General features: G+C 47.1%; 1 protein-coding gene across 2 annotated transcripts in view; it reads right to left on the bottom strand.

Moving 5' to 3' along the window:
* The window catches only part of PITPNC1 (phosphatidylinositol transfer protein cytoplasmic 1), a 324,051-nt gene that overhangs the window by 56,390 nt on the left and 240,880 nt on the right, over positions 1–26,781 (bottom strand). For both annotated transcript variants that reach the window (XM_017542838.2, XM_017542836.2), the window contains exon 6: positions 6,584–6,679. In XM_017542838.2, coding sequence (XP_017398327.1) covers positions 6,584–6,679 — 96 coding nt within the window. The remainder of the gene's footprint in view (positions 1–6,583; positions 6,680–26,781) is intronic.

Raw genomic sequence — 26,781 nt, 5'->3', positions numbered from 1 at the left:
GACAAAGCAAGACTCCGTCTCAAAAAAAAAAAAAAAAAAAAAAAAAGCGCTTTCATCCCCCACTTTGGCCTGGATGGCCATGTGTGACAGGAGCCGGGTGGAGAGGAGGAACCCAGATAACCCTGCTCTGGATTCATCAGCATCAAAAAAAATCCTGAAACATTTTCAGCCCATCAGCATCCGGCTTCCTCACATAAAGAGTGTTTCTATTTAGGACGCTGACATCGTCAACTTACAAAGATGGATGGGAAGAAAAGGCCCATGAAGCTGGATGCCTCCGATTAAAAAAAAAAATGGAACTCTGATTCACAACTGCTTGCTTAATGGCAACGAATTCATTTTCTTTGATAGCGCTTGCTCTGAAATTGTCACTGCTGGAAGAAAAAAAAAAAGCAAAGTTCCTTGTCTTCACTCATTCATTCGGCAACCATTGGGTGAGCGCCTGCTGAGCACGGGTGCAGTGGCAGCGGCTGGGGAAGAGCCAGCTCTTGTCTTTGCTGAGCTCATGCCATAGCAATGAGCTAGCACAATCTAGCATGCCCTAGAAGCCGTGGACCAGAACTTTGCTGCCCCCAGACCACCAGCAATGGGGGAGCAGAATGCCCAGGAAAACTCAGAGAGGGGGAGCTTCGTGTGAGCCGAACTCTAAAGCAGGGCCGGTGAGGGGTTTTAAGCACAGAACAAGGTCAGATTTCATTTGAGAAGGAAACTCCCATGGTGGGGTGGAGGGTGTTAATTATTTACAGGGTGCCGGTTAGACATTTGTTTGGAAATGATTTGCCTTCTGAATCGGTTGTTCCTCTTATGTCCGGTCCCTGGCATGTTTACAGTAGACACAACAACCAAAACAGCCCAGGAAACACACTCCTCTTCCTTTGGGTGGGTTCAGACTGTAGTCTGCATTCTGGTCTGTTGAAGATGGAGGCTGGGGTCACAAGGGAGTCGCCCCGGGGGAAATACTTTTTCTAAGATTTTATTGCAGGCTCCCAATGGTACCTGTAGCCCTTTGAGATCCAGCTGCCAGGTCCATGGAGGAGGAATTCCACCTGTGACACAGGCCAGCAGATTCCCTGGGAGGTCATGAAATGGATGACGAGTGTGCACGGCTTAGCCCTAGGGGGCCCCTTATCCCGAATCCATTAAGTAACCCTAAGACTCCAGGACAGGCCAGGGGTGGCCCTGAGTGTCAGAGCTGAATCCAAAGTTCCATCCCTCTTTACCACGTCTTCCTGTGGAACGTTTCGCAGCCGTGGCACTGTGGACATCTGGAGCCAAATAACTCTTTGTTGTGAGGGACTGTCTGTGCTTTAGAGGATTGTAGCACCATCCCTTGCCTCTACACCGCTCTAGATGCCAGTAGCACCTCCTATGTTGTGACAACCAAGAATGCCTACAGGCATTGCCAAGCATCCCTGTGAGGCAAAAATCAGCCCCAGTTGAGAACTGTTCTAGCGGACAGTTTTCCACTCTCTTTCTATTCGATCTCTCAGCAGCGTTTAGCACATCCAATCACTTTCTTCCTCTGAAAACTTGCATTCCTTGGTAAATTTCTCTTGCTTTCCTCCTAACTTTCTGACCAATTCTTTTTTTTTTTCCACTCTTGTTACACTCTTGTTGCCCAGGCCGGAGCGCAATGGCATGATCTTGGCTCATCACAACCTCCGCCTCCTGGGTTCAAGTGATTGGTTCTCCTGTCTCAGCCTCCCGAGTAGCTGGGATTACAGGCATGCGCCCCCACGCCCGGCTGATTTTGTATTTTTAGTAGAGATGGGGTTTCTCCATGTTGGTCGTGCTGATCTCGAACTCCCGACCTCAAATGATCTGCCTGCCTCAGCCTCCCAAAGTGCTGGGATTACAAGCATGAACCACTGTGCCCGGCCTTTTTCTGGCCAATTCTTTTAGATTCCTGATTCTTTGAGATTCTACCTGATCTCCAGGTGCTGCCATCCTTGAAGGCTAGGACTTGAACCCCTTTCCCATTTATACTTCATGCTTGCTTCCTCTCATCCATCTCCAGGATTTTTAAATATCTTGTTTGCTAAATACTCTCAAATTTGTCTACAGCCCAGATCTCTCACCTAAGCGCCAGACCATTTCCATTTGTGTTAGATGCCTCTCTGACATCATAAAATCCACTCATCTTTCTCCAAGGTACATTGTTCTCATTTTCCCATTTTAGTAAGTAGTACCCCCATCTTTCAGTCACCCAAGCCAGAATCCTTAAGATCATCCCAACTTCTCCTTCAACCTCATCCCCATATCCAATCCATGGCCAATCCCTGTCAACTCATCGTCAAAATATACCTCGAAACCCTCTGTTCTTCTCCATCTCTGCTGCCAGCCCTCTAGCACAAGCCACGATAGAACCTAAGTAACTAATGATATAAATAACGACAGTGACCTCGGTGGTCTCCTGACTTCCACTGTTCTTCTCCAGTCCATTCTCTATCCAGAACAATCTTTTAGAAGTGTAATTTAGATCCTATGATGCCTCAGCTTCCATGTTATTTTATTTTTTAATTTTTTTAAAAAATTTTTTGAGACCAAGTCTTGCTTTGTCGCCCAGGCTGGATTGCAGTGGCATGATCTTGTCTCACTGTAGCCTCTGCCTCCTGGGTTCAAGCAATTCTCCTGCCTCAGCCTCCGGAGTAGCTGGGACTTCAAGCCATTCTCCTACCTCAACCTTCCAAGTAGAGTTGGGGTTTCACTCTGTTGGCCAGGCTGGTCTCGAACTCCCGACCTCAGGTGATCTGCCCACCTCAGCCTCCCGAAGTGCTGGGATTACAGGTGTGAGCCACTGCACCAAATTTCTTTAAAGGCATCCTGTTGCGCTTGAATAAAATCTAAGTAACTTACTTAGCATGGCCCCCTCCTCCCTTCCAACCTCCCTCCCTGCCCTCTTCCTCTCACGTGTGCTGCAGCTGTGATGCTGGCCTCCCTTCCGTTCCTCACACACGTTTCCTGGGAGCTCCTGCATGTGCTTCTACCTCCACCTGGCATGCTGTTGCCCCCAACCCTCATACTTGTCATCAGCAGGTCTCATCATAACTGTCATTCATTCATTTATTTTTAGAGACAGGCTCCTGCTCTGTCTCCCAGGCTGGAGTGCAGTGGTGTGATCACTGCTCGTTGTAATCTCCAACTCCTGGGCTCAAGCAATCCTCTTGTCTTGGCCTCCTGAAGTGCTTGGATTACAGGTGTGAGGCACTGAGTCCCGCCTTAACTGTCAATTTCGTCCACAGTGCTTCTCCTGATCCCATTCTGTTAAATTCAGTTTCCTTATCACATTCTCTCCCCTGCCTTCCTGCACTTGTGACTCTGAACTTCATTATGTCTCTGTATGATTAGTTCTTTACTGTTTTGTTAGGCTGGAAGTGTCCTGAAGGGAGGGACCCTAAGTATCTCTTTGGCTCATTGCTGTCCCTCCCCCCTTTTTTTTTTTTTTGGGACAGAGTCTTCCTCTGTCACCATCTCAGCTCATTGCAGCCTTTACTTCCCAGGTTCAAGAGATTCTCATGCATCAGCCTCCCAAGTAGATGAGATTATGGGTACACGCCACCATGATGGCTAATTTTTGTATTTTTAGTAGAGATAGGGTTTCACCATGTTGACCAGGTTGGTCTTGAACTCCTGACCTCAGGTGATCCACCCGACCCAGCCTCCCTAGGTGCTGGGATTACAGGCATGAGCCATTGTGCCCAACTGTCATCCCACGCCTTAACATTGTATGTGACACTCAGTGAGGACTCCATAAATATTTTTTGGATAATTACCGGATTCTTTTCTTTCTTTTTTTTTTTTTTGAGATGGAATCTTGCTAGGTCACCAGGCTGGAGTGCAGTGGCGCAGTCTTGGCTCACTGCAACCTCCGCCTCCCAGGTTCAAGCGATTCTTCCGCCTCAGCCTCTTGAGTAGCTGGGACTACAGGTGCGTGCCAAACGCCCAGCTAATTTTTGTATTTTTAGTAAAGAGGGGGTTTCATCATGTTGGCCAGGATGGTCTCGATCTCTTGACCTTGTGATCCACCCGCCTCGGCTTCCCAAAGTGCTGGGATTACAGGTGTGAGTCACCGTGCCCAGCCTATAATTACTGGATTCTTTACCTCTCATCTACTTGGCCAAGCTGCATCCAGGGAAGACTACTTTAGGACCCAGGGAAAGGGGTATGGACGTGCCTGTGAGCAACTCTGTGAAGCATGAAGGAAAAGCGCCTTGAATATCTATGTGAATGAAAGGAAGCTTTCTAGTGGAGGTTCTTTGGGGCACAGAGCACAGGGAAATGAGTCAGGCACCCGTTGACTAGAAATGAGACTTGATTTCTTCATTAATATTCTATATTTGTATCAAGACTTCCTACTGAATCAGGAGGGAACTCCCTGGAGTCCAGGCAGAACCACGCCAAAGCACACTGGGAGGAAAAGCTGAAATTAGTTCAGAGTTTTCTGGCAACCCTGCTTCCCTGGAAGGCCCACAGTGCCCAAAGAGGCTGGGACATCCAGGTAGGACAGCAGCCCAGGAGGCCCGAGGAGTCACAGGAGTGCTTTGCACTATGCCCTGCATGGCATCAGAGCCCCATTAAGCACTGGTGGATTTGACACGAAACTACAGGATTTCTGTGGAGTGATACAAAGGGAAGGTCAATGGTGCCCTGTTTATTTCTCCCAGTTATGCAGTTATGGATCCACAATTATGCAGAGAGCATTTAACTTTGTTTATCTTAAAATGCATAGGTGTAGTTGGCCGCAGGGCATAACAAAAGTGGATGATGCTAAAACGCTCAGCCTGGCCAGGTGCTCACAGCTCACAGCTGTAATCCCAGCACTTTGGGAGGCTGAGGCGGTTGGATCATCTGAGGTCGGTGATTCGAGACCAGCCTGACCAACATGGAGAAACCCTTTCTCTTCTAAAAATACAAAAAATTAGCCGGGCGTGTTGGCACATGCCTGTAATCCCACCTACTCAGGAGGCTGAGGCAGGAGAATCACTTGAACCTGGGAGGTGGAGGTTGCAGTGAGCTGAGATCTCGCCATTGCACTCCAGCCTGGGCAACAAGAGCAAAACTCTATCTCAAAAAAAAAAAAAAGAGAGAGAAAGAAAAGAAAAACAAAAAAAGAAATGCTCAGCCTTTGGGTGGAGATGAGCCACAGAGTGATCCACCTCAGCCTCTCCCCAGCCCTTTCAGGGACAGCAGCTGAAGACACGTACCTGCAATTATGCAGCCAAGCATTTGCTAAGATCAGGTAAGACTTTTATACCAAAATGAATCCCAGAACGTGGAGGCAAAAGAAATCCGAAGCACATGGGGAGCCTGACTTCTTTGCGTAACGGTGGAATTCATTTTGAACAATTTTATTGATTGTGTCTCTCATCAGCCTTAATGAGTCTGGGAGAAGCGTTTCAAGGTCCATGTGTTATGGCTCAAGGACGAGTGTGGGGCCCTGATTCCAAACGTATTGGGATTGGCGGCATGTTGCTCAACAACAAAAATAGCCCTGCATCTGCTGGCATTGCAGGGCCTGGATGTTATTTACAAGCGGGTCACCCAAGTTCCATCAGCAGCCCTTAATAAAATACCAACGGGATAGAAGTGGTGACTCGTAGAAACCGTGTAACAAGAAGGTAGAACCAAGGCAAGGATGGATCCTGGTAGGTTCAAGACCAGAGAGAAAGAAGATGTCTGAAATTATTCTCAGCTCTCACGAAGGTGTTTTCTGTTTTAACAGAAAGGCACTGTGCTGGAATGAGCTATCAAAGTTTTCAAGGACTGATTCAAATATAAATAAAACACAGGTGGCTCATGCCTATAATCTCAGTGCTTTGGGAGGCTGAGGTGGGCGGATCATTTGAGGTCAGAAGTTGGGAGACCAGCCTGGCCAACATGGTGAAACCTCATCTCCACTAAAAATACAAAAATTAGCCCAGTATGGTGGCTGGCGCCTGTAATTCCAGATACTCAGGCGGCTGAGGCAGGAGAATGGCTTGAACCTGGGAGGCAAATGCTGCAGTGAGCCAAGATCGTACCACTGCACTCCAGCTTGTGCGAGACTTCATCTCAAAAAAAAAAAAAAGGCCAGGTTCGGTGGCTGAAGCCTGTAATTCCAGCACTTGGGAGGCTGAGGCAGAAGAATCACTTCAATCTGGGAGGTGGAGGTTGCCATGAGCCGAGATCACACCATCTCACTCCAGCCTGGGCAACAAGAGTGAAACTCTGTCTCAAAAAAAGAAAAAGAGAGAGAGAGAGACAGAGAGACAGAGACAGAGACAGAGAGAGCGAGTGAGCGCATGCGATTGAGGAGACTGTTGTTTTTCAGAGAGGCCAGCGTGTTGGATGGCCCAGCCCAATGGATACTGACATTGCCCAGAAGGATGGCAGAGTTGGGAGACAGGAAGACTAAGTGGAAATTGAGTAACGGCCAGGGCCAGTGATGGTTGTCACTGAAGAGTTAGGGCCTTAATTTTGATACTTACAAAAAGAACCAGCAAGGCTTGAAAGCAAATCGAATCCACACGAGAGATGGAATTCATCCAAATTAGGAGGTCCTTAAGAAATAGTTGCCGAATGAATTAATGAATCTGTCACTTACCTCAGATTCTTTGTAGTAGCGTTCTGGAATTTCATCGCAGGCAATATCAATAAAGCAAACTTCTCTCTCCACGTCTTTGGCTTCGTTGTCGAAAATCTGAAAAGGCAGAGCAACATATCAAAGATTAGTGATGGCAGGTGATACTCTCCAAAGTGCCTGAGGCAGGATAATCCCCCCACAGAGCATCTTCACACGGCTCGGTGCCCGGGCTACGCTTTCCCCAGCCTCAGAACGTGCAAGAATCATAGAAAGCTTTGATTCATGGCTTCGGTTTTGTCAAATCTGAGTCAGGTGTAGCATCAATCACTGCTTGGTGAGAAATAGAGGAAAAACTGGGCTGTTTTTAGAAGTTCAAGAGTGAGGAGATTAATCTCCTCTAAAAAAATCTCTTCCCAAACTGAAGTCTGCTGATTTTTTGCAGTTCGGTGGGGAATAAAGAGGTTGGAAAGGGTCTGGCTAAATCTGAGTCAAAAAGCAGGGATATAGGCCAAGAGTTAGAAAGAACAGTGTGTGTTTGTTTAAGTTATATTTTATATATATTTAGTTTCACAAATAATACATGCTCACTGCAGAAAATATAGATAAGCAAAAATAATAAACTATAATCCCACTACCCAGGGGAAACACACCTGTTATACTTGATCATTTAAGAGGACAATTTCCTTTGTACACATAAAGATAACAAGGTAAAGTTTGGTAAGACACTGAGATGGTTTCTTGCCAATCTGCTCTAGGTTCCATTGGCCAAGAATGCACATTACTTGCCAAAAAAAAAAAAAGTAACACATCCGCAATATACAGATATAAATGTCGGGCTGGGTGCTGTGGCTCATGCCTGTAATCCCAGCACTTTGGGAGGCCAAGGTGGGCAGACCACTTGAGGTCAGGAGTTTGAGACCAGCTTGGCCAACAAAGTGAAACCCTGTCTCTACCAAAAATACAAAACTTAGCTGGGCGTGGTGGTGCACGCCTGTAGTCCCAGTTACTCGGGAGGCTGAGGTAGGAGAATCACTTGAATCCAGGAGGCAGAGGTTGCAGTGAGCTGAGATTGCACCATTGCACTCCAGCCTGGGCAACAGAGCGAGACTCTGTCTCAAAAAATAAACAAATAAATAAATCTAAATTTTGTCAGAAAAAATAAATTTGTCTAGTTCTTCTCATTGTCATTTTTCTGGTCTAAAGGAATGATCATCCTTCTGTAGGATAATAAACAGATTTCTTTTTTTGAGACAGTGTCTCAAGGCTGGAGTGCAGTGATGCAATCTCAGCTTACTGCAACCTCCATCTCCTGGGTTCAAGTGATTCTTCTGCCACAGCCTCCTGAGCAGCTGGGACCACAGGCACCCACCACCAAACCTGGCTAATTTTTGTAGTTTTAGTAGAGACAGGGTTACACCATGTTGGCCAGGCTGGTCTCGAACTCCTGACCTCAACTGATCCATCTACCTTAGCCTCCCAAAGTGCTGGGATTACAGGCATGAGCCACCATGCCCGGCCAACAGATTTAAGTTTGGAAAACTACTTCATTCTTGGAGGAAGTCTTAACTGTAACCCCATCTCACTGTTTAGCTCATTCTTTCATGGACTCACTAGTTAACAGTAATTACATCTGACTCTGAGGAGAGAATGCAATAGTTTGGAAGAACAGGATGGTTGATACCCAAGAACATTGTCCTATTCAAATTTGGTGCCTATTAATAACATAATCTCCCACAAGAGCGCATCTGAAGGGCTCTTTATAGACTCAATTCTTTTTGGTTGGATTATCAAGTTACTTGAAACAATTAGTCCTTTCTTTTTTTTTTTTTTTGAGACAGAGTCTCGCTCTGTTGCCCAGGCTGGATTGCAGTGGCGCAATCTTGGCTCACTGCAACCTTTGCCTCCTGGGTTCAAGCAATTCTCCTGCCTCAGCCTAGCAGCTGGGACTACAGGTGTGCACCAGGCCCAGCTAATTTTTGTATTTTTAGTATAGAGGGGGTTTCACCATGTTGGCCAGGATGGTCTCGATCTCCTGACCTCATGATCTGCCTGCCTTGGCCTCCCAAAATGCTGGGATTACAGGCGTTAGCCACTGAACCTGGCCCACGATTAGCCCTTTCTAAATGCTTTCTGAATAATATTTGTGTTGTAATTATCCTCAAAGTCTGCTGGTGGCTCTTCCCTTCTTACCTATTCTGTTCTAAATATTTGGAGACTGAACTCTTCAAATTTGTCCAAGGAGATTAACTCCCCAGTTTGATCCAAAGTGGCCACTGACTTCTCCTTCAAGTCAGAGAAAGATTGGTTCTTGGATTGGCTGATTCTTTCCACTGCTCCTTGAAGGCAAGTGCTTCAGGACACTCCTAAAGCATTTGGAAGGGACAAGTGGACTGCCTCAAAATGAAATAGACAGTGGAGAAACAAGTTCAAGTTCAAGTGGAGAAATAAGTTGTGAAATGAAATACTGGGTCTCAGATTATTTGCAAGAGCTCGTTCCCCTGCTCCTTCTTTCTTTTTGGAAATCTCTTTTAAGTGTGAGCTAAAAGAAGAGAGACCCATGCCTCCTTAAGAAGACACACAGAGGTTGGGCACAGTGGCTCAATCTGTAATCTCAGCACTTTGAGAGGCTGAGGTGGGTGGGTCACTTGAGACTGGGAGTTCAAGACCAGCCTGGCCAACGTGGTGAGATGGTGAAACCCTGTCTCTACTAAAAATAAAAAAATTAGCTGGGCATGGTGGTATGCGCCTGTAATCCCAGCTACTTGGGAACGTGAGACAGGAGAATCATTTGAACCTACAAGGCGGAGGTTGCAGTGGGCTGAGATCGTGCCACTGCACTCTAGCCTGGGTGACAGAAGCAGACTCTGTCTCAAAAAACATCCCCCCCCCCCACACACACACAGAGGGAAATAAGCTTCCAGAGAGTATATTACAAAAGGGTAAAATCTTCAGACCTCATAGAAAGGGAACTAAGCAGGGATGAGGGGGCCTGACAGGTTGTATAGCTTTCCCCGATTTAATTCAAACATTTTAGTGACCCCCATTGCACCCACTGCAGTTTTCACAGTATAGCCTCAGCTCCAAAGTCTCCTTTCGCCTCTGCTCTGAGATCACGGACTGGACCCTGTCAGCATCTCTCTGTTACAGTGAGCCTCATCAGGAGGGGGCCCTGGAGGGCCACTGCAAGAGGAAGGGGATTTCTCTTTCGGATTTGGATGTTGCTGAGCCGCAGAGTCTGTCTGTGGGGACTTTCAGTCATGCTCTGCCCTAGCTGCATGCCTAGAGTGCACAGTTGCTCAGTGACCTTGCAGCCCTGGCCTGGGCCCAGTAGCCACTTCACGGTGGCCTCCTACCGCAGGCACTGCGTGCTGCAGGCCTTACACTGGCAGCACGCCCTGACTCTCTCCACACACACACCTGTCCACCAGCGTCCTCTGGTCGGCACCTCAGAGGGCTTAGCCACTCTGCTGCTCAGCCACTGTCAACCAGCCCTGGCTCATGTCAACCTCGTGTACTTCTCCACCATCCTGTGGGCTACAATCACACCTCCAGTGAAGTCTGAACCACAGCAATGCAGAGAGGCCCCTTCCAAGTTTGTGCTTCCTGGATATTCTCTCTCAGCCTTAGGGAACCCTTTGGAGTTCCCTTTACACACTTATAGTTGCTCCTATCAGAGATTATTAACGCCTTCTATTACATATCTCTTATTCAAATTACTGCATGGTTTCTGTCTCCTGATTGGGCCTGGACTGATACACCCACCGCATACAAAGTGCTGCCCTGGGCTTGAGGGACTACAAAGATGAGGTCTTAGTCCTTGCCCTTGAGAGGTTACCATCTAGTGGGAGAGACAGATTGGGAAGTTATTACCAAAAATACAAGGCAGAATGGAGTAAGTGCTGCAAAAGAAATGAAAGAATAGGCTGTTGGCTGGGTGCAGTGGCTCACACCTGGAATCCCAGAACTTTGGGAGGCCAAGGTGGGTGGGTTGCTTGAGGGCAGGAGTTTGAGACCAGCCTGGACAACATGGTGAAACCCCAGCAGGGTACAGTAACACATGCCTGTGAACCTAGCTACTTGGGAGGCTGAGGCACGAGAATTGCCTGAACCCGGGAGGCAGAGGTTGTAGTGAGCTGAGATTGTGCCACTGCACTCCAGCCTGGACGACATAGTGAGACTCCACTTCAAAAAAAAAAAAAAACAAAAAAAAAAAAAAAAAAAAACCAAAAAAAAAAAGAAAGAAAGAAAAAGAAAAGAATACGTTGCAAAGCAGGGAAAGGAGACATTAATGTTGCTTCAATATTATGAGCATAGTAGTAGTATTCTTGCCTTTCAGATGAGAAACCAAGGCTGAAGGAAGGAAAGAGCCTTGCTCAAAGTCACACAGCCAGGCAGCAGAGAAGCTCTGATTTGAGGGCGAGTCTGTAGGCTCCACCAGGTCCTCCCACAATTAAAAAACAAACAAACAAAACTGCCTCTTAGCATCCAACCGCTAAGATAAACATCAATGAAAACTGCTACCTGCATCTTTCTAGAAAGAAAAACTCAGAATCTGAGTCTCCTGCTACTTATAAAGTGTGTGTCCTGTGAAACTGTCACTAAGAACCTCCCAGCGACATAGGACTCCTCTGTTCCTCTGTTGAATAGCCTCACGCTGCAGCGGAAGACACGGAGACACCCTTTCGTCCAACCGCTGGCCTCCATCATTAACAGGGTGCTTCGTTCTCATGCCAAAGTCCACAGAACAGCAAACATGAGGAGGCTGCTTTGCTTGAACTTTGTAGTAAGTATTTCAGGTGAGGTATCCACCATCTGAACAAGTCACAAAGAAGTCACCTGGAGGAACACCACATCCTCTTCAGGCTTGAGATGACAATGAGTTTTAATTTCTGATAAATAATAATCTCCCAGTGATTAGAGAGAAGGAGATACTCACAGGTGCTCAACAAATGCCTGCTGAACTAATGGAAGGCATTCGCTTCCACCTGCCAAAGAGGACTCTGTGGCAGGAATATTGCTTATTCACTGATCTTAGTTTTTTTTTCATAAGTCTGAGATCCTATTTCCTTGGTTGTGAACACCCTAACCTCCCACAATTGCTATCATAGGGCTCAGTGCAGGGTGACAACCTCCTACTATGGGCTGATGGGTCCTACATTGGCCACCAGAAGAGCTGACTTTAAATTGTTATCTGGCGGGGCACAGTGGCTCACACCTGTAATCCCAGCACTTTGGAAGGCCAGGTGGGTGGATCACTTGAGGTCAGAAGTTCAAGACCAGTCTGGCCAACATGATGAAACCTCATCTCTACTAAAAATACAAAAATTAGCTGAGCATAGTGATGCATGCCTGTAATCCCAGCTCCTAGGGAGGCTGAGGCACAAAAATCTCTTGAGTCTGGAGGGCAGAGGTTGCAGTGAGCCAAGATCACGCCACTGCACTTCATCCTGGGCAACAAAGTGAGACCCTGTCTCAAAAAAATAAAAAACAAAAAACAAACAAAAAAATTTAGTCAAGATGAATGGGTTTCAGAGATTCTGGGAGACATCCTGGAATTGGGGAAGGCGTATTTTTCTAAAAAGAGGGTTTGATCACTTTCATTTGATCATCAGAGATCTGTGGCCCTAAGGATGCTGAGAACAAGTGACCCAGATGATCATGAAAATTCCTCCCGGTTAAAAAGCCTGTGGTGTTGAGCGGCCTCTGCGTCCTGCTAGTCTCCTCCGTCTTGCTCCTTGGCTCGTTCCTTCTCTTCTTTCATCCCATAGTTAACCAACTTGGGCGTTACACAGAGGGGCTGCCACAGAGCTGTGGGAAGTGGCAGCGGTCATGATGTGGTGTAATTGGAGAGCACGGACAAGGTGAAACGGTCTCATCTTCACGCTTAGTTCATGGCAGGAGCCACAATTAAGCCAACACCGTTAAAAACAAGCAGAGGGTTAACCAGGCCCCAAAGGGAAACACTCAGCCACAGCGGTGATTCATTTGGGCTCCCTGGTGGCGGCAGGTGCAGCTGCCAGAGCTCCGGGAGGTGGAGGCAGGATCTGCCGAGACTGTGTTAGGATGCAGATGCCTTTTGTTTTTGCACCAAGCTAAAGCTTCACAGGGCTGAGCCTGACACTGGAGAGCTGGGACCTTCATGGTCTCATTTGCTCCTTGGGCTAAATTTGTCTCCTAGGATGGGACCTGGGTGCAGGAAGTTCACGGAGACACTTTTCCTGTATCACCTGTGATCATGTTCCCATCTTTGGCTATTTATCAGAGGCAGGGAGAAGGGAAGTGTTTATCCTCTCCCTTCTACTGTCTACCCACAAGTCACCTGTGGTGGATTCTGGTGTCAATCTGGCTGACACCCCTGGCTACCCCAGCCATACACACACTAGAGAATGAATGCTAGTAGGAAAAACTCCTTTAAATATGAATCTAGAAATGCTACGTGGAGAAGGTGAATCTGGATCATTACCATCTTATAGATTCCACAGTCAGAAGGGAGTCATTGTCTCTTTTTTGTAAAGTATTAGAATAATAAGCATCAAGTGTCTTACAAATCTTCACAAACTTTGACCTAGTAAGCTTACACTTTGAGAATTTATCTTAAGGAAAGAATCTTGGTGGCCAGGTGCAGTGGCTCACGCCTGTAATTCCAGCACTTTTGGGAGGCCAAGGCAAGTGGATCACTTGAGGTCAAGAGTTTGAGACCAGCCTGGGCAACATGGCAAAACCCCGTCGTCTCTACTAAAAAATACAAAAATTAGCTGGGCATGGTGGTGGGTGCCTGTAGTCCCAGCTACTCAAGAGGCTGAGATAGGAGAATCACTTAAACGTAGGAGGCAGAGGTTGCAGTGAGCCAAGACCGCTCCACTCACTCCAGCCTCAATGACAGAGCAAGACTCTGTATCTTAAATAAAAAAGAAAAGAATCTTGGCAAGACACAGTGGCTCACACCTGTAATCCCAGCACTTTGGGAGGCTGGGGTGGGAGGATGGCTTGAGCCCAGGAGTTTGAGACCAGCCTGGACAACATAGTGATACCTTGTCTCTAAAAATAATTAAAAAATTAGCTAGGCGAGGTGGCATGCATCTGTGGTCTCAGCTACTCAGGAGGCTGAGGTGGGAGGATTGCTTGAGCCCAGGCAGTGGAGGCTGCAGGGAGCTGTGATTGCACCATTGCATTCCAGCCTGGGTGACAGAGTGAAACCCTGTCAAAAGCGAAGGAAGGAAGGATGAGGGAGGGAGGGAGGGAGGAAAAAAGAAAATAATCTTAAAGGAGAAAAGTATGCACAAAGATTTTTATTGCAATATTATTATGATAATGTCAAGGGGAAAAAAGACTGAAAAAGAAAGAAAACAGCTTAAATATCCCACTATGGGAGAATGGCCAAAGATGTGAAGATAAATCCATTTCCTGAACCATTCTGTGCTGTGTGGTCATAACTGAGAAGGAAGGGTACACTGATAACACGGAATATGTCTTAGCAGCCTAGATCTCTCCTTGAGCAGAAGGTCTTTCTAAATTTTGTAATTGCTCTTGCTTCATTTCTAGATTTGTTTCTAGATTTTGTGATTTCTCTTGACACAATCCGTCAAGATCACTATGTGGGGTGGCTCTCCATAAATCCACAATTTGGGGAATCATGAATTCTGCAGCTCTTTTCTCTACAATAGTAACTTTCATGGTTTAAGATCCAAGTGTAGATGAAAAATTTCTGTACTTTCTGCACAATTTTTCTGTAAATCTAAACTGCCCCAGTAAATAAAATCTAGGCCGGGTGCGGTGCCTCATGCCTGTAAATCCCAGCACTTTGGGAGGCCGAGGCCCGTGGATCACCTGAGGTCAGGTATTCAAGAGCAGCCTGGTCAACATGATGAAACCCCGTCTCCACAAAAATAAAAAAAATAGCTAGGTCCGGTGGCACACACTTGTAGTCCCAGCTGCTCGGGAGGCTGAGTGAGGCAGGAGAATTGCTTAAACCCGGGAGGTGGAGGTTGCAGTGGGCCAAGATCGCGCCACTGCACTACAGCCTGGGCGACAGAGCCAGACTCCATCTCAGGAAAAAAAAAAAGGAAGAAAAGAAAATCTATTATCCTCTAACAATTGAGGGGCTGTGGAGTAAGGTGCAGTCCTAGTAGCTATGTAGATTTTTATCTTCCTGTGATCTGTACAAGCTACTGAAGATACAAGGTAGAGGTGGCTGATGAGGAGGGATGTTGGGAAAGGTCTACCAGTCATCTTGTTTTATGCTTCAGATACGATTAAACAGAGAAGCCTAGCCAAACCACCGTTCCTCTCTACTATAACTTTATTTTTTGGCTTTCAGGAGCTCTCTGGGGGAAGCAATTGACGAAGACATGCCAACAAAATACAGGTTCAGCAAGCAGGAACGCTGGAAGCAGAATTCGTGTTTTAACGATGCTTTCCTACTCAAGCTCTGCTCTGGCAAAGTGGCTACTGGTTTGGTGGAGGGAGGGGATGCTAGTTGCTAGTTAATACTTTAGGCATGTGGGTCTAGCATTGGTTCAGGGTTTTTGTTTTTTGTTTTTTAGATGGAGTCTTGCTCTGTCACCCAGGCTGGAATGCATTGGTGTGACTGCAACCTTTGCCTCCTGGGTTCAAGTGATTCTTCTCCCTCGGCCTCCCAAGTAGCTGGGATTACAGGCATGTGCCACCACACCCGGCTAATCTTTGTGTTTTTAGTAAAGATGGAGTTTCATCATGTTGGCCAGGCTGTCTCCAACTCCTGACCTCAGGTGATCCGCCCGTCTTAGCCTCTCAAAGTGCTGGGATTACAGGCATGAGCCATGGTGTCCAGCTGGTTCATGGTTTATTGATTATTATCTAATAGCAGCATATCCAGTTGGGGAGAACCTGAAAAGCACTAACGGCTGTCAATTAAAAGAAAGTCCAGGTTACCAATGATGAAAACCATCTCTACTGGCCATCTCACTGAGAACATGTTCACAGCTACACAATTCAGTGGTGACTTTTCATAAATATATACATATACAGGAATATGATCCAACCCAAGAGTATTTCAACTTGTCTTCTACACGGTCCTTAAGACAGAAATAAAAAGGATAGGCTTCATGGGTCTCTTCAAAACCATTTTCTTTGCTTTTTTTAAACATTAGGTTGGTGCAAAAGTAATCATGGTTTTTGCAAATAGATACAGGGTCTTGCTACATTGCCCAGGTGCATCTCAAACTCCTGGGCTCAAGTGATCCTCCTGCCTTGGCCTCCCAAAGTGTTAGGACTACAGGTGTGTGCCACTGTTCCTGGTCTCAAAACCATTTTTGGTCTCTATTCTTTTTTCTGTTTCCCAGAATACAGTTGGGTAACCGATATTTGTTCTTAAGTTAGAATTACTGGGCTGGGCATGGTGGCTCACGCCTGTAATCCTAGCACTTTGGGAGGCTGAGGTAGGCGGATCATGAGATCAGGAGATCAAGACCATCCTGGTCAACAGGGTGAAACCCTGTCTCTATTAAAAATTAAAAAATTAGCTAGGCGTGGTGGCAGGTGCCTGTAATCCCAGCTACTCAGGAGGCTGAGGCAGGAGAATCACTTGAACCCAGGAGATAGAGGTTGCAGTGAGCTGAGATAGCACCACTGCACTCTAGCCTGGTGACAGAGTGAGACTCTGGCTCAAAAAAAAAAAAAAGAATTACTGTATTTAAGGATAGCACTCTAGAGAGGAAGAGGCTGAATGCCCACCACTAGACGAATCGACAAATACTGACTAAGCGCCTACTGTGTGTTCAACATTGTGCCTCTGAAAAACGTATAAGTCCACTCTTAAGGGGGCTATGATTTTGCGGAGACTATGATTTTGTTTTCATCAACATTACACAACATATAATCTATATATTACTACTAAAAGACATGTCTCAGGCAGAGTGCAGTGGCTCACACCTGTAACCCAAACACTGGGAGGCCGAGGCGGGTGGATCACTTGAGGTCAGGAGTTTGAGACCAGCCTGGCCAACACAGTGAAACTCTGTCTCTATTTAAAACACAAAAATTAGCTGGGTGTGGTGGCACATGCCTGTAATCCCAGCTACTCAGGAGGCTAAGGCAGGAGAATGGCTTGAACCAGGGAGTTGGAGATTACAGTGATTTGAGATTGCACCACTGCACTCCAGCCTGGGTGACAGAGCGAGACTTCACCTTAAAATAAAATAAAAATAAGATGTACTTCAGACAAGAGTACTCTAGTAGTCCAAATTCAGCAAGGAGAGAAATCAACACAAGTCCATAGTGGCTGGGGCCCAAGACGATTATTTGGCCAGCAGGGGTGATACAAGAGACTGGCTGATTGGCGTCGGGAGGAAAGAATCCAATCCACATGGTGCCTGCAGTGTGGTCCAGAGACACCAGGCCAGGAATATAGCTCAGGGCTGCTGAGGTTTCCATCTGGGGGCCCCAGAGAACTGTCTGCTTGTGCTGGGGGCTCTAGACACTGATGACCCCAGATCCACTCCTGAACTGATTTTGGTTTTAGAATGGAATTGAAACCTATCTGCTAAAACAGTGGGAAGTAAATTGCTTTTATTTAATCCCCATCAAACACTCCACTTGCCACAGGATTTTGGGGGTATTAGGGCTGGGTAAAGGAAACTCATCTATCAGGGTCGGGCCGGATCGTCTTAGCTGCTGGGTAAACTTCAGTGCTTCTCTGGAGAACGCTTTCTGGAGGACATCATTAGACCTTTGGTGCAGAGGGGAAAATTGTTTTTCCAGAGCCAGCAGGGAGTTGTAAAGCAAACTGAAGGCAAAGGTTTCAGTCCTGAGAGTGTCTGAGAAAATCCTGTTCCCAAGTGAGGTGGTGATGAACCTGTCCAGCAGGAATGGGGAAGGGTGAAGGGTAGGAAGGGGAGCCCCAAAGAACACCTCCGTCGATCTCCGTAAGACTGGCTTGCTGTGCCTTTCTGCTTTCCTCATACTGTCCCGTGTCCTTTCAGTGACAGATCAGTTACCCTCCAGTGTCCTGGGACTGAGTTTTAAAGGGCTCTAAGGCCGGGTGCAGTGGCTCACGCCTGTAATCCCAGGACTTTGGGAGGCAGAGGCAGGAGGATTGTTTACAAGCAGGAGTTCAAGGCTGGCTGGGGCAACACAGTGAGACCCTGTCTCAACAAAAATTTTAAAATTTAGCTGGGTGTGGTGGCAATTATCTATGATCCCAGCTACTTGGGAGGCTGAGGCAGGAGGACCTTTTGAGCCTGGGGGCTCAAGGTTGCAGGGAGCTGTGACAGCACCACTGCAATGCAGTCTGGAAGACCGAGCGAGACTCTGTCTTAAAAAACAACAGAAACAAATAAATAAAGGGCTCAAAATAGAGGAGGCAAAGAGGGAGACTAAGAGACTGAGAAGGGATGTTCAGAAGGCTGTCTTTAGGCCTCGGTGATATTTCTAGGCTGTTCTAGTTACGGGCTTCCGGGAAGGAGGGAGAGGGCGTGAGGATGGGGTCAAGCTCTCAGGGGTGCGAGCTGGCAAAGTGAGGACTCCTCTGAGGCGAAGAGTGGCGCACCTCTGCAGACAAGCTGGGTGAAATACTGACATGAGCCTGCAGATGGCAATGGGTGGGGGTGGGGGGTGAGCTGGGAGCGGGGAGGGGAGGGGAAAGCTCTCAGAGGAGCACCTGATGGTGGGGACAGCTTTGATCAGAGATGAAGGGGAGATAAAGGAAGGCGGCTGCCCTCAGCTCGTCTGCAGGCATTGCACGTGTTGGCCTTGGGTCCCCGGCAGTAAGCGAGGGCACGGGCACACACGGGGTTGGCCAGAACTCCAGAGAGAGAAGTTGAGCCCCCAGTGGAGTGATTGGCAGTAGAGTGAGAATGCTGTGGGGGTCCTCGGGGGGCCCAGAGACAAGAGTAGAAAAGAGCCCCTGGATCTGGGGCCACCTTGAGGGAGCCGATTACAAAATGTGGCTATTCATGGTGTCGGGAACGGGGGCTTGCCTGACTCTTTTCCTAGTCACTGAATAATGTTTCTCTCTATTAAACTACTTAAACTTCCAGATGGAACTCTGCCAAGAAGGCTGGCAAGATAGGAATTAGGGAAATTCAGCATCATGGCTACCCCCAGTCTGAGCACACAGAAATATGTGGGGGTCTCCTACACAGTTCAGTCTGGCCCCTTCATCAACAAGCCCGCTTAGAAGGATAAAGCATATCCTCTAGAGTTGGCTTTCTTTCTTTCTTTTTGAAAAGATTTCTTAGGAACAGAGGTTTTTATTTTTATTTTTTTCTGAGATGGAGTATTGTTCTGTCATCCAGGCTGGAGTGCAGTGGCATGATCTTGGCTCACTGCAACTTCTGCCTCCCAGGTTCAAAAGATTCTCCTGCCTCAGCCTCCCAAGTAGCTGGGATTACAGGTGTGTGCCACCACACCCAGATAATTTTTGTATTTTTAATAGAGATGGGGTTTCGCCTTGTTCTCACTATGTTGGCCAGGCTGGTCTCAAACTTCTGACCTCAGGTGATCCACCTGCCTCAGCCTCCCAAAGTGCTGGGATTATAGGTGTGAGCCACTGCACCCAGCCAGGAACTAGATGTTTTTAGTTTGAAAAATACAGTCAAATACAAGGAAGAAATTGGCAACAACCCATAAAAGCTTTACATATCTTTTTTGTTTGTTTGTTTGAGACAAGAGTCTCTGTCACCCAGGCTGGAGTACAGTGGCACGATCTAGGCTCACTGCAACCTCTGCCTCCTGGGCTCAAGTGATTCTCGTGCCTCAGCCTCCTGAGTAGCTGGGATTACAGGCGTGCACCACCATGCCTGGCGAATTTTTATATTTTTAGTAGAGGCGGGTCTCACTATGTTGGCCAGGCTGGTCTCAAACTCCTGACCTTAAGTGATTCCCCCACCTTGGCGTCCCAAAGTGTTGGGATTATAGGCATGAGCCACCGTGCCCAGACAACTCTCTGGTTTTTAAAGGACATATTTCTTCCAGATCCATGACAGTCTCTGCAGCTAGAAAAGCTGGCCTTTCCTGAGGCCTCCCTGTCCTGAACATTCATGAATGAAGGCAACTAGGCTTTTTTTGTTCTCTGTTATTAAATGTGTGCAGCAGAGGGAGGGGTTAGAACACTCGAAAAGAACACCTTAAATGTGTTCAGACCGGCCAGTGGTGGACATTTGTCCTTTTTTTTTCTCCGCCCACCCCAAAGGTCACAGAAAATTCAAAACAATAGATAAAAACCCGTCAACAACAATACACCGGAGAGAAAGGAGGACAGGAATAACTTCGGGCATGGCTCATCTGCGAAGTTTAACATAAAAAGCCGCTGACGAAGGCAGCAGGGGAAAATGAGAATAGGAAGATGAAAAAGCAGAGGCTGCCTGGGAAAGTGGAGAGGCGGAAATCTAAGAGCACAAAGGATCACAAAGTAGATACGAATCCACAGTGGGATCCCTTTGAGGGAAAGGACACATACGTCTCTTCCAGCGTTCGTGTCTAAAAAGAGCTCCAGTAAACCAGTGGAGAGAACCAGTTTGTGTCACGACCTGAAGTCCCACATATGGTAAACCATGGCTCATCTGGGTGAAATAAGAGGTGAGGAGGCAGATTCAAGAGGCAGTCATCAGAGGGATACGGTGACCAATGAGAAAAAGATGCTGTTTGGAAAAACAACGTTCTAATCAGGTCCTATAGGTCATGGTAACTAATTAAGAGGAGAGAGGCCGGGTATGGTGGCCCACGCCTGTAATCTCACCACTTTGGAAGGCCGAGGCTGGTGGATCACTTGAGGTTAGGAGTTCAAGACCAGCCTAGCCAACATGGTAAAACCCTGTTTCTACTAGAAATACAAAAATTTGCTGGGTGTGGTGGTGCATGCCTGTAATTGCAGCTACCTGGGAGGCAGAGGCAGGAGAATTGCTTGAACCCAGGAAGCGGAGACTGTAGTGAGCTGAGATCGTACCACTACACTCCAGCCTAGGCAACAAGAGCAAAACTCTGCCTCAAAAAAAAAAAAAGAAAAAAAGAGGACAGAAAAGTACAAAAATACAAGTGGAAGGATCACAAATGCTAGGACTCAATGCGTTTACTAAAAAGGCTGTAAGGGCACAAAGTCACTTCTTTTTTTTTCTGAGATGGAATCTCGCTCTGTCACCAGGCTGGAGTGCAGTGGTGTGATCTCGGCTCACTGCAACCTCCGCCTCCCAGGTTCAAGTGATTCTCCTGCCTCGGCCTCCTGAGTAGCTGGGACTACAGGCATGCTCCACCAAGCCCAGCTAATTTTTGTATTTTTAGTAGAGACGGGGTTTCACCATGTTGGTCGGGATAGTCTCGATCTCTTGACCTCGTGATCCACCCACCTTGGCCTCCCAAAGTGCTGGGATTACAGGCGTGAGCTGGGTACAAAAATCACTTCTAAGTTACAGTTCCCAGGGCAGTTGCAACAAGGGCCCTTTCATGAGCTTAGTCTAATTTCCGTGCAAGGTAGCCTCAATCTGCATTCTCCTATGGGCTGCAGCCTCCCTTGGACACACAGACCATCTCATGAGTCCAGGCCAACGCTTCACATGTGCGCTTGCCGATCCTGGCAGCAGAGACGCGGAACGGTTTCCCCGAAGTATGATCAATAATGCCTCCTAAAATAAGTCTCAGAAGCTGAGCTTAAAAACAGTTCCAATTTCTCCCCGTTCTTTCTGATTTCAATTCACAGGGTGGTCTCTGGGAACTAGAACTGCTGGTTTTCTCTAAAACTGACAAATCGATATTGAGCCTGGAGACTCGGACAGCCTTTCACAGCCTCCGTGTTTGGTGTGTGCCACGCCGAGGTGAATCGGATCCTCAACCTTCTCTGAACAATGAATTCTTTGCACAAAGAGGCAGGGTTCCTGACACAGCCACTACACTAGCTCAGCCTCAACAGAAGAGAATGAAATACTGGGACAGATGGCTGCCGCATCCCGTGCGGTGGGGTGGCCGCTCGGGGCATGGAAAGACGACAAGGCCAGCAGCCCTGCTCTCAGAGTTTCCTTCTCTTGTTCACCAAACAACTTCCCGAGGTACATCAGGGCTTGCGTCTCCTTCCAGCTCATTCCTGGTGAGCCTCTCTGGGCAAAAACAATGAAATGGGCAGCAGCCCAAAACCACTTAAGAATCATGATAGATTGCATCTACTGTCAGGCAAAGCAAAAGAAAGGAACAAATTGTTACATGTTCCTGGTAGGCTCTGTTTGGTTTGGTTTTCCCTCTATGTGGACTGGCCATGATTTCCGTCTATGTGGATTGACCTCCCAAGGCAACGTCAGGGAAACTACGCAAGGCCTCCTGGCTGAGTTCCACGGCCCCTGCCCCCCAAGGCAGCTGCCTAGAAGACTCCAGAAGGAACCCTCCAGGCACGGGTAAGCCAGGCTTGGGCCGGCAGGTGGGGAGGGTTTGGCTTCCAGAGCCCTTCCCAGGGTTGTGGTAGAATTAGGTCCGAGGCCCCTGGGTGGGCCTGTTGTTTGTATTTTTACCCAGTGGGGAGAAACCTGCCGCCTCATCCCTGCCTCCATGGGCCAGCTCGCATATACACTGTCATCAATCAATTCTGGCTGTCTCTCATGTCATTAAAAACATGTTTTTTTTTTTTTTAGTAGAGACAAGGTCCCACGATATTGCCCAGGCTGCTCGTGAACTCCTGGGCTCAAGCCATCCTCCTGCCTGAGCTACCCAAAGTGCTGGGATTACAGACGTGAGGCCATTGTGCCTGGCCTGTGATGTCATTTTTTATTTATTTTATTTGATTTGAGATGGAGTGTCACTCTGTCACCCAGGCTGGCATGCAGTGGTGCAATCTCAGCTCACTGCAACCTCCGCCTCCCGGGTTCAAGCGATTCTCCTGCCTCAGCCTCCCGAGTAGCTGGAGACTACAGGCACGTGCCACCACACCCCGCTAATTTTGTATTTTTAGTAGAGACACGGTTTCACTATGTTGCCCAGGCTGGTCTCGAACTCCTGAGCTCATGAGGTCAAGCAGTCTCCTCACCTCGGCTTCCCACAGTGCTGGGATTACAGGCATGAGCTCCCGTGCTTGGCCAATTTTTAAAAAACATTTTCTCCTTTTTTTCTTATCACAATCATACTAGTTCTTTATTTTAGACAGAATAAAGAACCTTTATTATGGAATCTTGCCTGTGAAGTGAGAGCAGTGTCAGCTCCCCCCTCACTGGGTGGTAGAGAAGATTTGATGACATAAAGCAGGGAAAGCCCACTTCATTTTGATCTGGCCTGGGAAGTACCCTGCCAGTGACAGATGTCAGTATCAACAAGGAGGGGAAAGCATCCACAAGCCTAGCACTCTTTTTCCTTTTTTGAGACAGGGTCTTGCTCTGTTGCCCAGGCTGGAGTGCAGTGGCGCGATCATGGCTCACTGCAGCCTCAACCTCCCTGGGCTCAGGTGATCCTCCCACCTCGGTCTCCTCAGTAGCTGGGAATATAGGCTATTTTTTTGTAGAGATACGGTTTTGCCATGTTGCTCAGATTGGTCTCAAACTCTGGACTCAAGTGATCTGCCCGCATTGACCTACCAAACCAGCACTCTTTTTTTTTTTTGAGATGGAGTCACGCTTCATTGCCCAGACTGGAGTGCAGTGGTGTGATCTTGGCTCACTGCAACCTCTGCCTCCTGCATTCTAGCAATTCTCCTGCCTCACTCAGTACCCTGAGCAGCTGGGATTACAGGCGCATGCCACCACATGTGGCTAATTTTTGTATTTTCGTAGAAATGGGGTTTCATCACGTTGATCTCGAACACCTGACCTCAAGTAATCTGCCTGCCTCGGCCTCCCAAAGCTAGCACTCGTTTTTAAGGTCTGAACTGCATTTCTATATATGGCTGTAACATAAATGAGCCGATCTGCAATTGTTACATGTTTAAGAGCTTTCCTTTTTATTTTTCTAATTTGGTAATGTTATTTGTAATAACACAGTGAACATCTATAATAAAATGTTAACCTTTGATCGCTGATGACCTAATGAATCTCCTGAATATCTCAGACACTTTTCCTGAATTCTAGATGCATGGATATCAACTGACAATTAGACATATTTAAAGCTACATTCACAATCTCCACCTTTACCACTTTGGCTCTAAGGTTTAAGTTTGTTTTCCTTTGTGGTCTTTTAACCATCCAAGGTCAAAACTTGGGTGTTAACCTTCACTCGTATTTCTTTCTCATTGTCACATGTGATCAGGCACCAAGTTCTATTTATTCCACTGCCTCTGTATCTCACAAATCCACCTTCCTGATAGACATCTGAATCCCCCGTCTCATCTGCATAATTGTGGACTCTTAACTCTCTTTCTCTTGAGACTCTGATCTCCACATCCATCCATCCATCCATCCATCCATCCATCCATCCGTCTGTCCATACCCCAGCCATGAGTTTTCTTCCCATATGCTAGGAAGCTTTCCTCAGTGCTCCTGAAACATCAGTTTAAGGCGGAAAGCTCAGAGTCCAAAAGTCAAAATATCTGGTACTAATCCTGGCTCCACCACTTAGGAGTTGTATGACTTTAGAAAGTCGTCCAGGCCTCGATTTCATCTCCTGGAAGTGAGGGCATTAGCTGCCACACCCCCTCACTGAGCTATCAGGACCTGGTGGGGTACTGGGTAGGAAGATGCTCGGCAAACTCTCAAATGCTACACACATGTATGGACTTAGTATACCTGCCTCCTCTCATCAACTCATCTCCCTGGACCACCCTTCCTTGCTCTGGGCCTGCCCTTATGGCCCTTTGGAGCCTGAAGCTTCCTGTCCATACGCTGCTTACCCTTCAGCCTTCAAGGTTCTCACCCTTGCTCCTCCCGTGTCTTGAAGGCTCTCCCCACCCTAGCTGCCTGGCACACACCAACTTATCTTTCAAGATCTTGGCCTCTGCCAAGGCTTTCTTGATCACCTTTTTGTAAATATTTTAGTAGCGCAACAATGTATATGATGAATTCAGATTTTGGATAACATTCAGTTACTGTTTAATTCTTGGGCTCTCAAGGTCCCAACCCCTATCTCCCTGATGGAATTGCCAGGAACTTCTAATAAGTGGTTTGTCTTAGCTGTTGTTACTTTTGTTAAATTAGGAGGTCATATATCACACTCCAAGAAAGGTTGAAATATTATCCCTCAACTCCAAGCTTTTAAAGTCTCTCCTCCTAAACCAAAGCCAATAAAAGGCAACCGGCTCATTGTGATTCTTGTTTTAAAAAACATTCATCTATCAAACTGAAGAATCCAGAGTACATTTCCTGGTTATATTGGTTTGGATAGCTGTCTGGACAGAGATGAAATTAACTTGACAGGTGACAGCAAAAGTCATTCATTTTGCTAAATTCTGCAAATCTGGACTTAGAAGCATCCCAAGGATTCTAATAAAAGGGTGCTCATTGCTGAAGTACCATTCAGTGCCGCAGTACTACAAGCACATGTGGCCTTGGAGACGTGGGAAACGAGCTACAGGATATATCTCATCCAACTATGCATCCCTCAGACATCTTCCAGTGGCTCATACATTAATAGAAGCTTAACACTCAATGTTTTAATTTTCTTTTTTTTTTTTCTGAGACGGAGTGTCACTCATGTTACCCAGGCTGGAGTGCGATGGCGCGATCTCGGCTCACCGCAACCTCCGCCTCCCGGGTTCAGGCAATTCTCCTGCCTCAGCCTCCTGAGTAGCTGGGATTACAGGCACGCACCACCATGCCCAGCTAATTTTTTGTATTTTTAGTAGAGATGGGGTTTCACCATGTTGACCAGGATGGTCTCGATCTCCTGACCTCGTGATCCACCCGCCTTGGCCTCCCAAAGTGCTGGGATTACAGGCTTGAGCCACCGCGCCCGGCCAATGTTTTAATTTTCATTTTTTGCTTCTGTTGCACTGAACTGTTAGACTGAACACCAGGTACGTTGAATTTTATTATTATTATTTATTTGCTAGTAGTTTACTCATTTTGTTTGCCAGCAGATGACATCTTGTTAGCCAATAAGTAGCAGCAGATGTAAAAAGTTTAGAATATCTATACATAGATATATATATATTTTGAGATGGAGTGGTCCTGAGATCCCAACAAGCTCCCAGGTAACGCTGGTGCTGAAGACTCTCATATCCTGACCTGCTATTCTGGGCATTTATCTTTGAGGCAGGGAGCATGGAATAGTGGAACAACACAGAAAAATAGTGGCCAGTGACAGAAGATCCTGGGTGTCAGCTACTGTGAAAATGATCAGATTTGGGGTCTCCATGGATTCCCCCAGCAGATAGCTCTGTGGGATCACCTGAGGTCAGGGGTTTGAGACCAGCCTAGTCAACACGGTGAAACCTTGTCTCTACTAAGAATATAACAAATTAGCCAAGTGTGGTGGTGGGCACCTATAATCCCAGCTACTCGGGGGGCTGAGGCAGAATCATTTGAACCCAGGAGGCAGAGGTTGCAGTGAGTCGAGATTGTGCCATTGCACTCCAGCCTGGGCAACAAGAGTGAAACTCTGTCTCAAAAATAAAAAAAAAAAAAAGAAAGAAGAACATGAAAACATGACCAACTCTCCCCAGGCCTCCGACACCAGCTCTGTGATGAACACAGCTTCAGAAAACAAAGGAGGCTGAAGTCTTCTCAAAGGCCAGAAAATAAAATACAGGGAAGGCTATGCACAATGGCTTATGTCTGTGTTCCTAGCAGTTTGGGAGGCAGAGGCAGGAGGATTGCTTGAGCCCAGGAGTTCAAGACCAGGCTGGGTAACACAGGGAGACCCCATCTCTACATACATACATATATACCACAGGGAAGCCATGAATATTGGCAAAAGGATATTTTGAAAGTCCAGAAGGACTCTGTATTGCTAATATAGAATTCTTGCCAAAGATGCACTGTCTGAATCTAATTGTGAGAACACAGTGGGGAAAACCCAGCGATGAGAACATGCACAAACCCAGCAGGTGCTCTGCAAAATGCCAGTGTCATGAGAGACAAAGAAAAGCCGAGAAACAGGCCAGGCGTGGGAGGCCGAGAAGCGCAGATAACATGAGCTCAGGAGTTCGAGACCAGCTTGGGCAACATAGTAAGACCTCATTTCCACAAAAAAATAGAAAAATTAGCCAGGTGTAGTGGTGCATGCCTGTAGTCCCAGCTACTCGGGAGGTGGGAGGATTGCTTGAGCTCAAGAGGCAGAGGTTGCAGTGAGCTCAGATCATGCCGTTGCACTGGGCAATAGGAGTGAAACTCCATCTTAAAAAA

Source organism: Cebus imitator, unplaced genomic scaffold (genome assembly GCF_001604975.1).
Source record: "Cebus imitator isolate Cc_AM_T3 unplaced genomic scaffold, Cebus_imitator-1.0 Scaffold148, whole genome shotgun sequence".
Lineage (NCBI taxonomy): Eukaryota > Metazoa > Chordata > Mammalia > Primates > Cebidae > Cebus > Cebus imitator.
The sequence above is the reverse complement of the archived record's forward strand: the minus strand, read 5'-3'. Positions and strand labels throughout refer to the sequence as shown.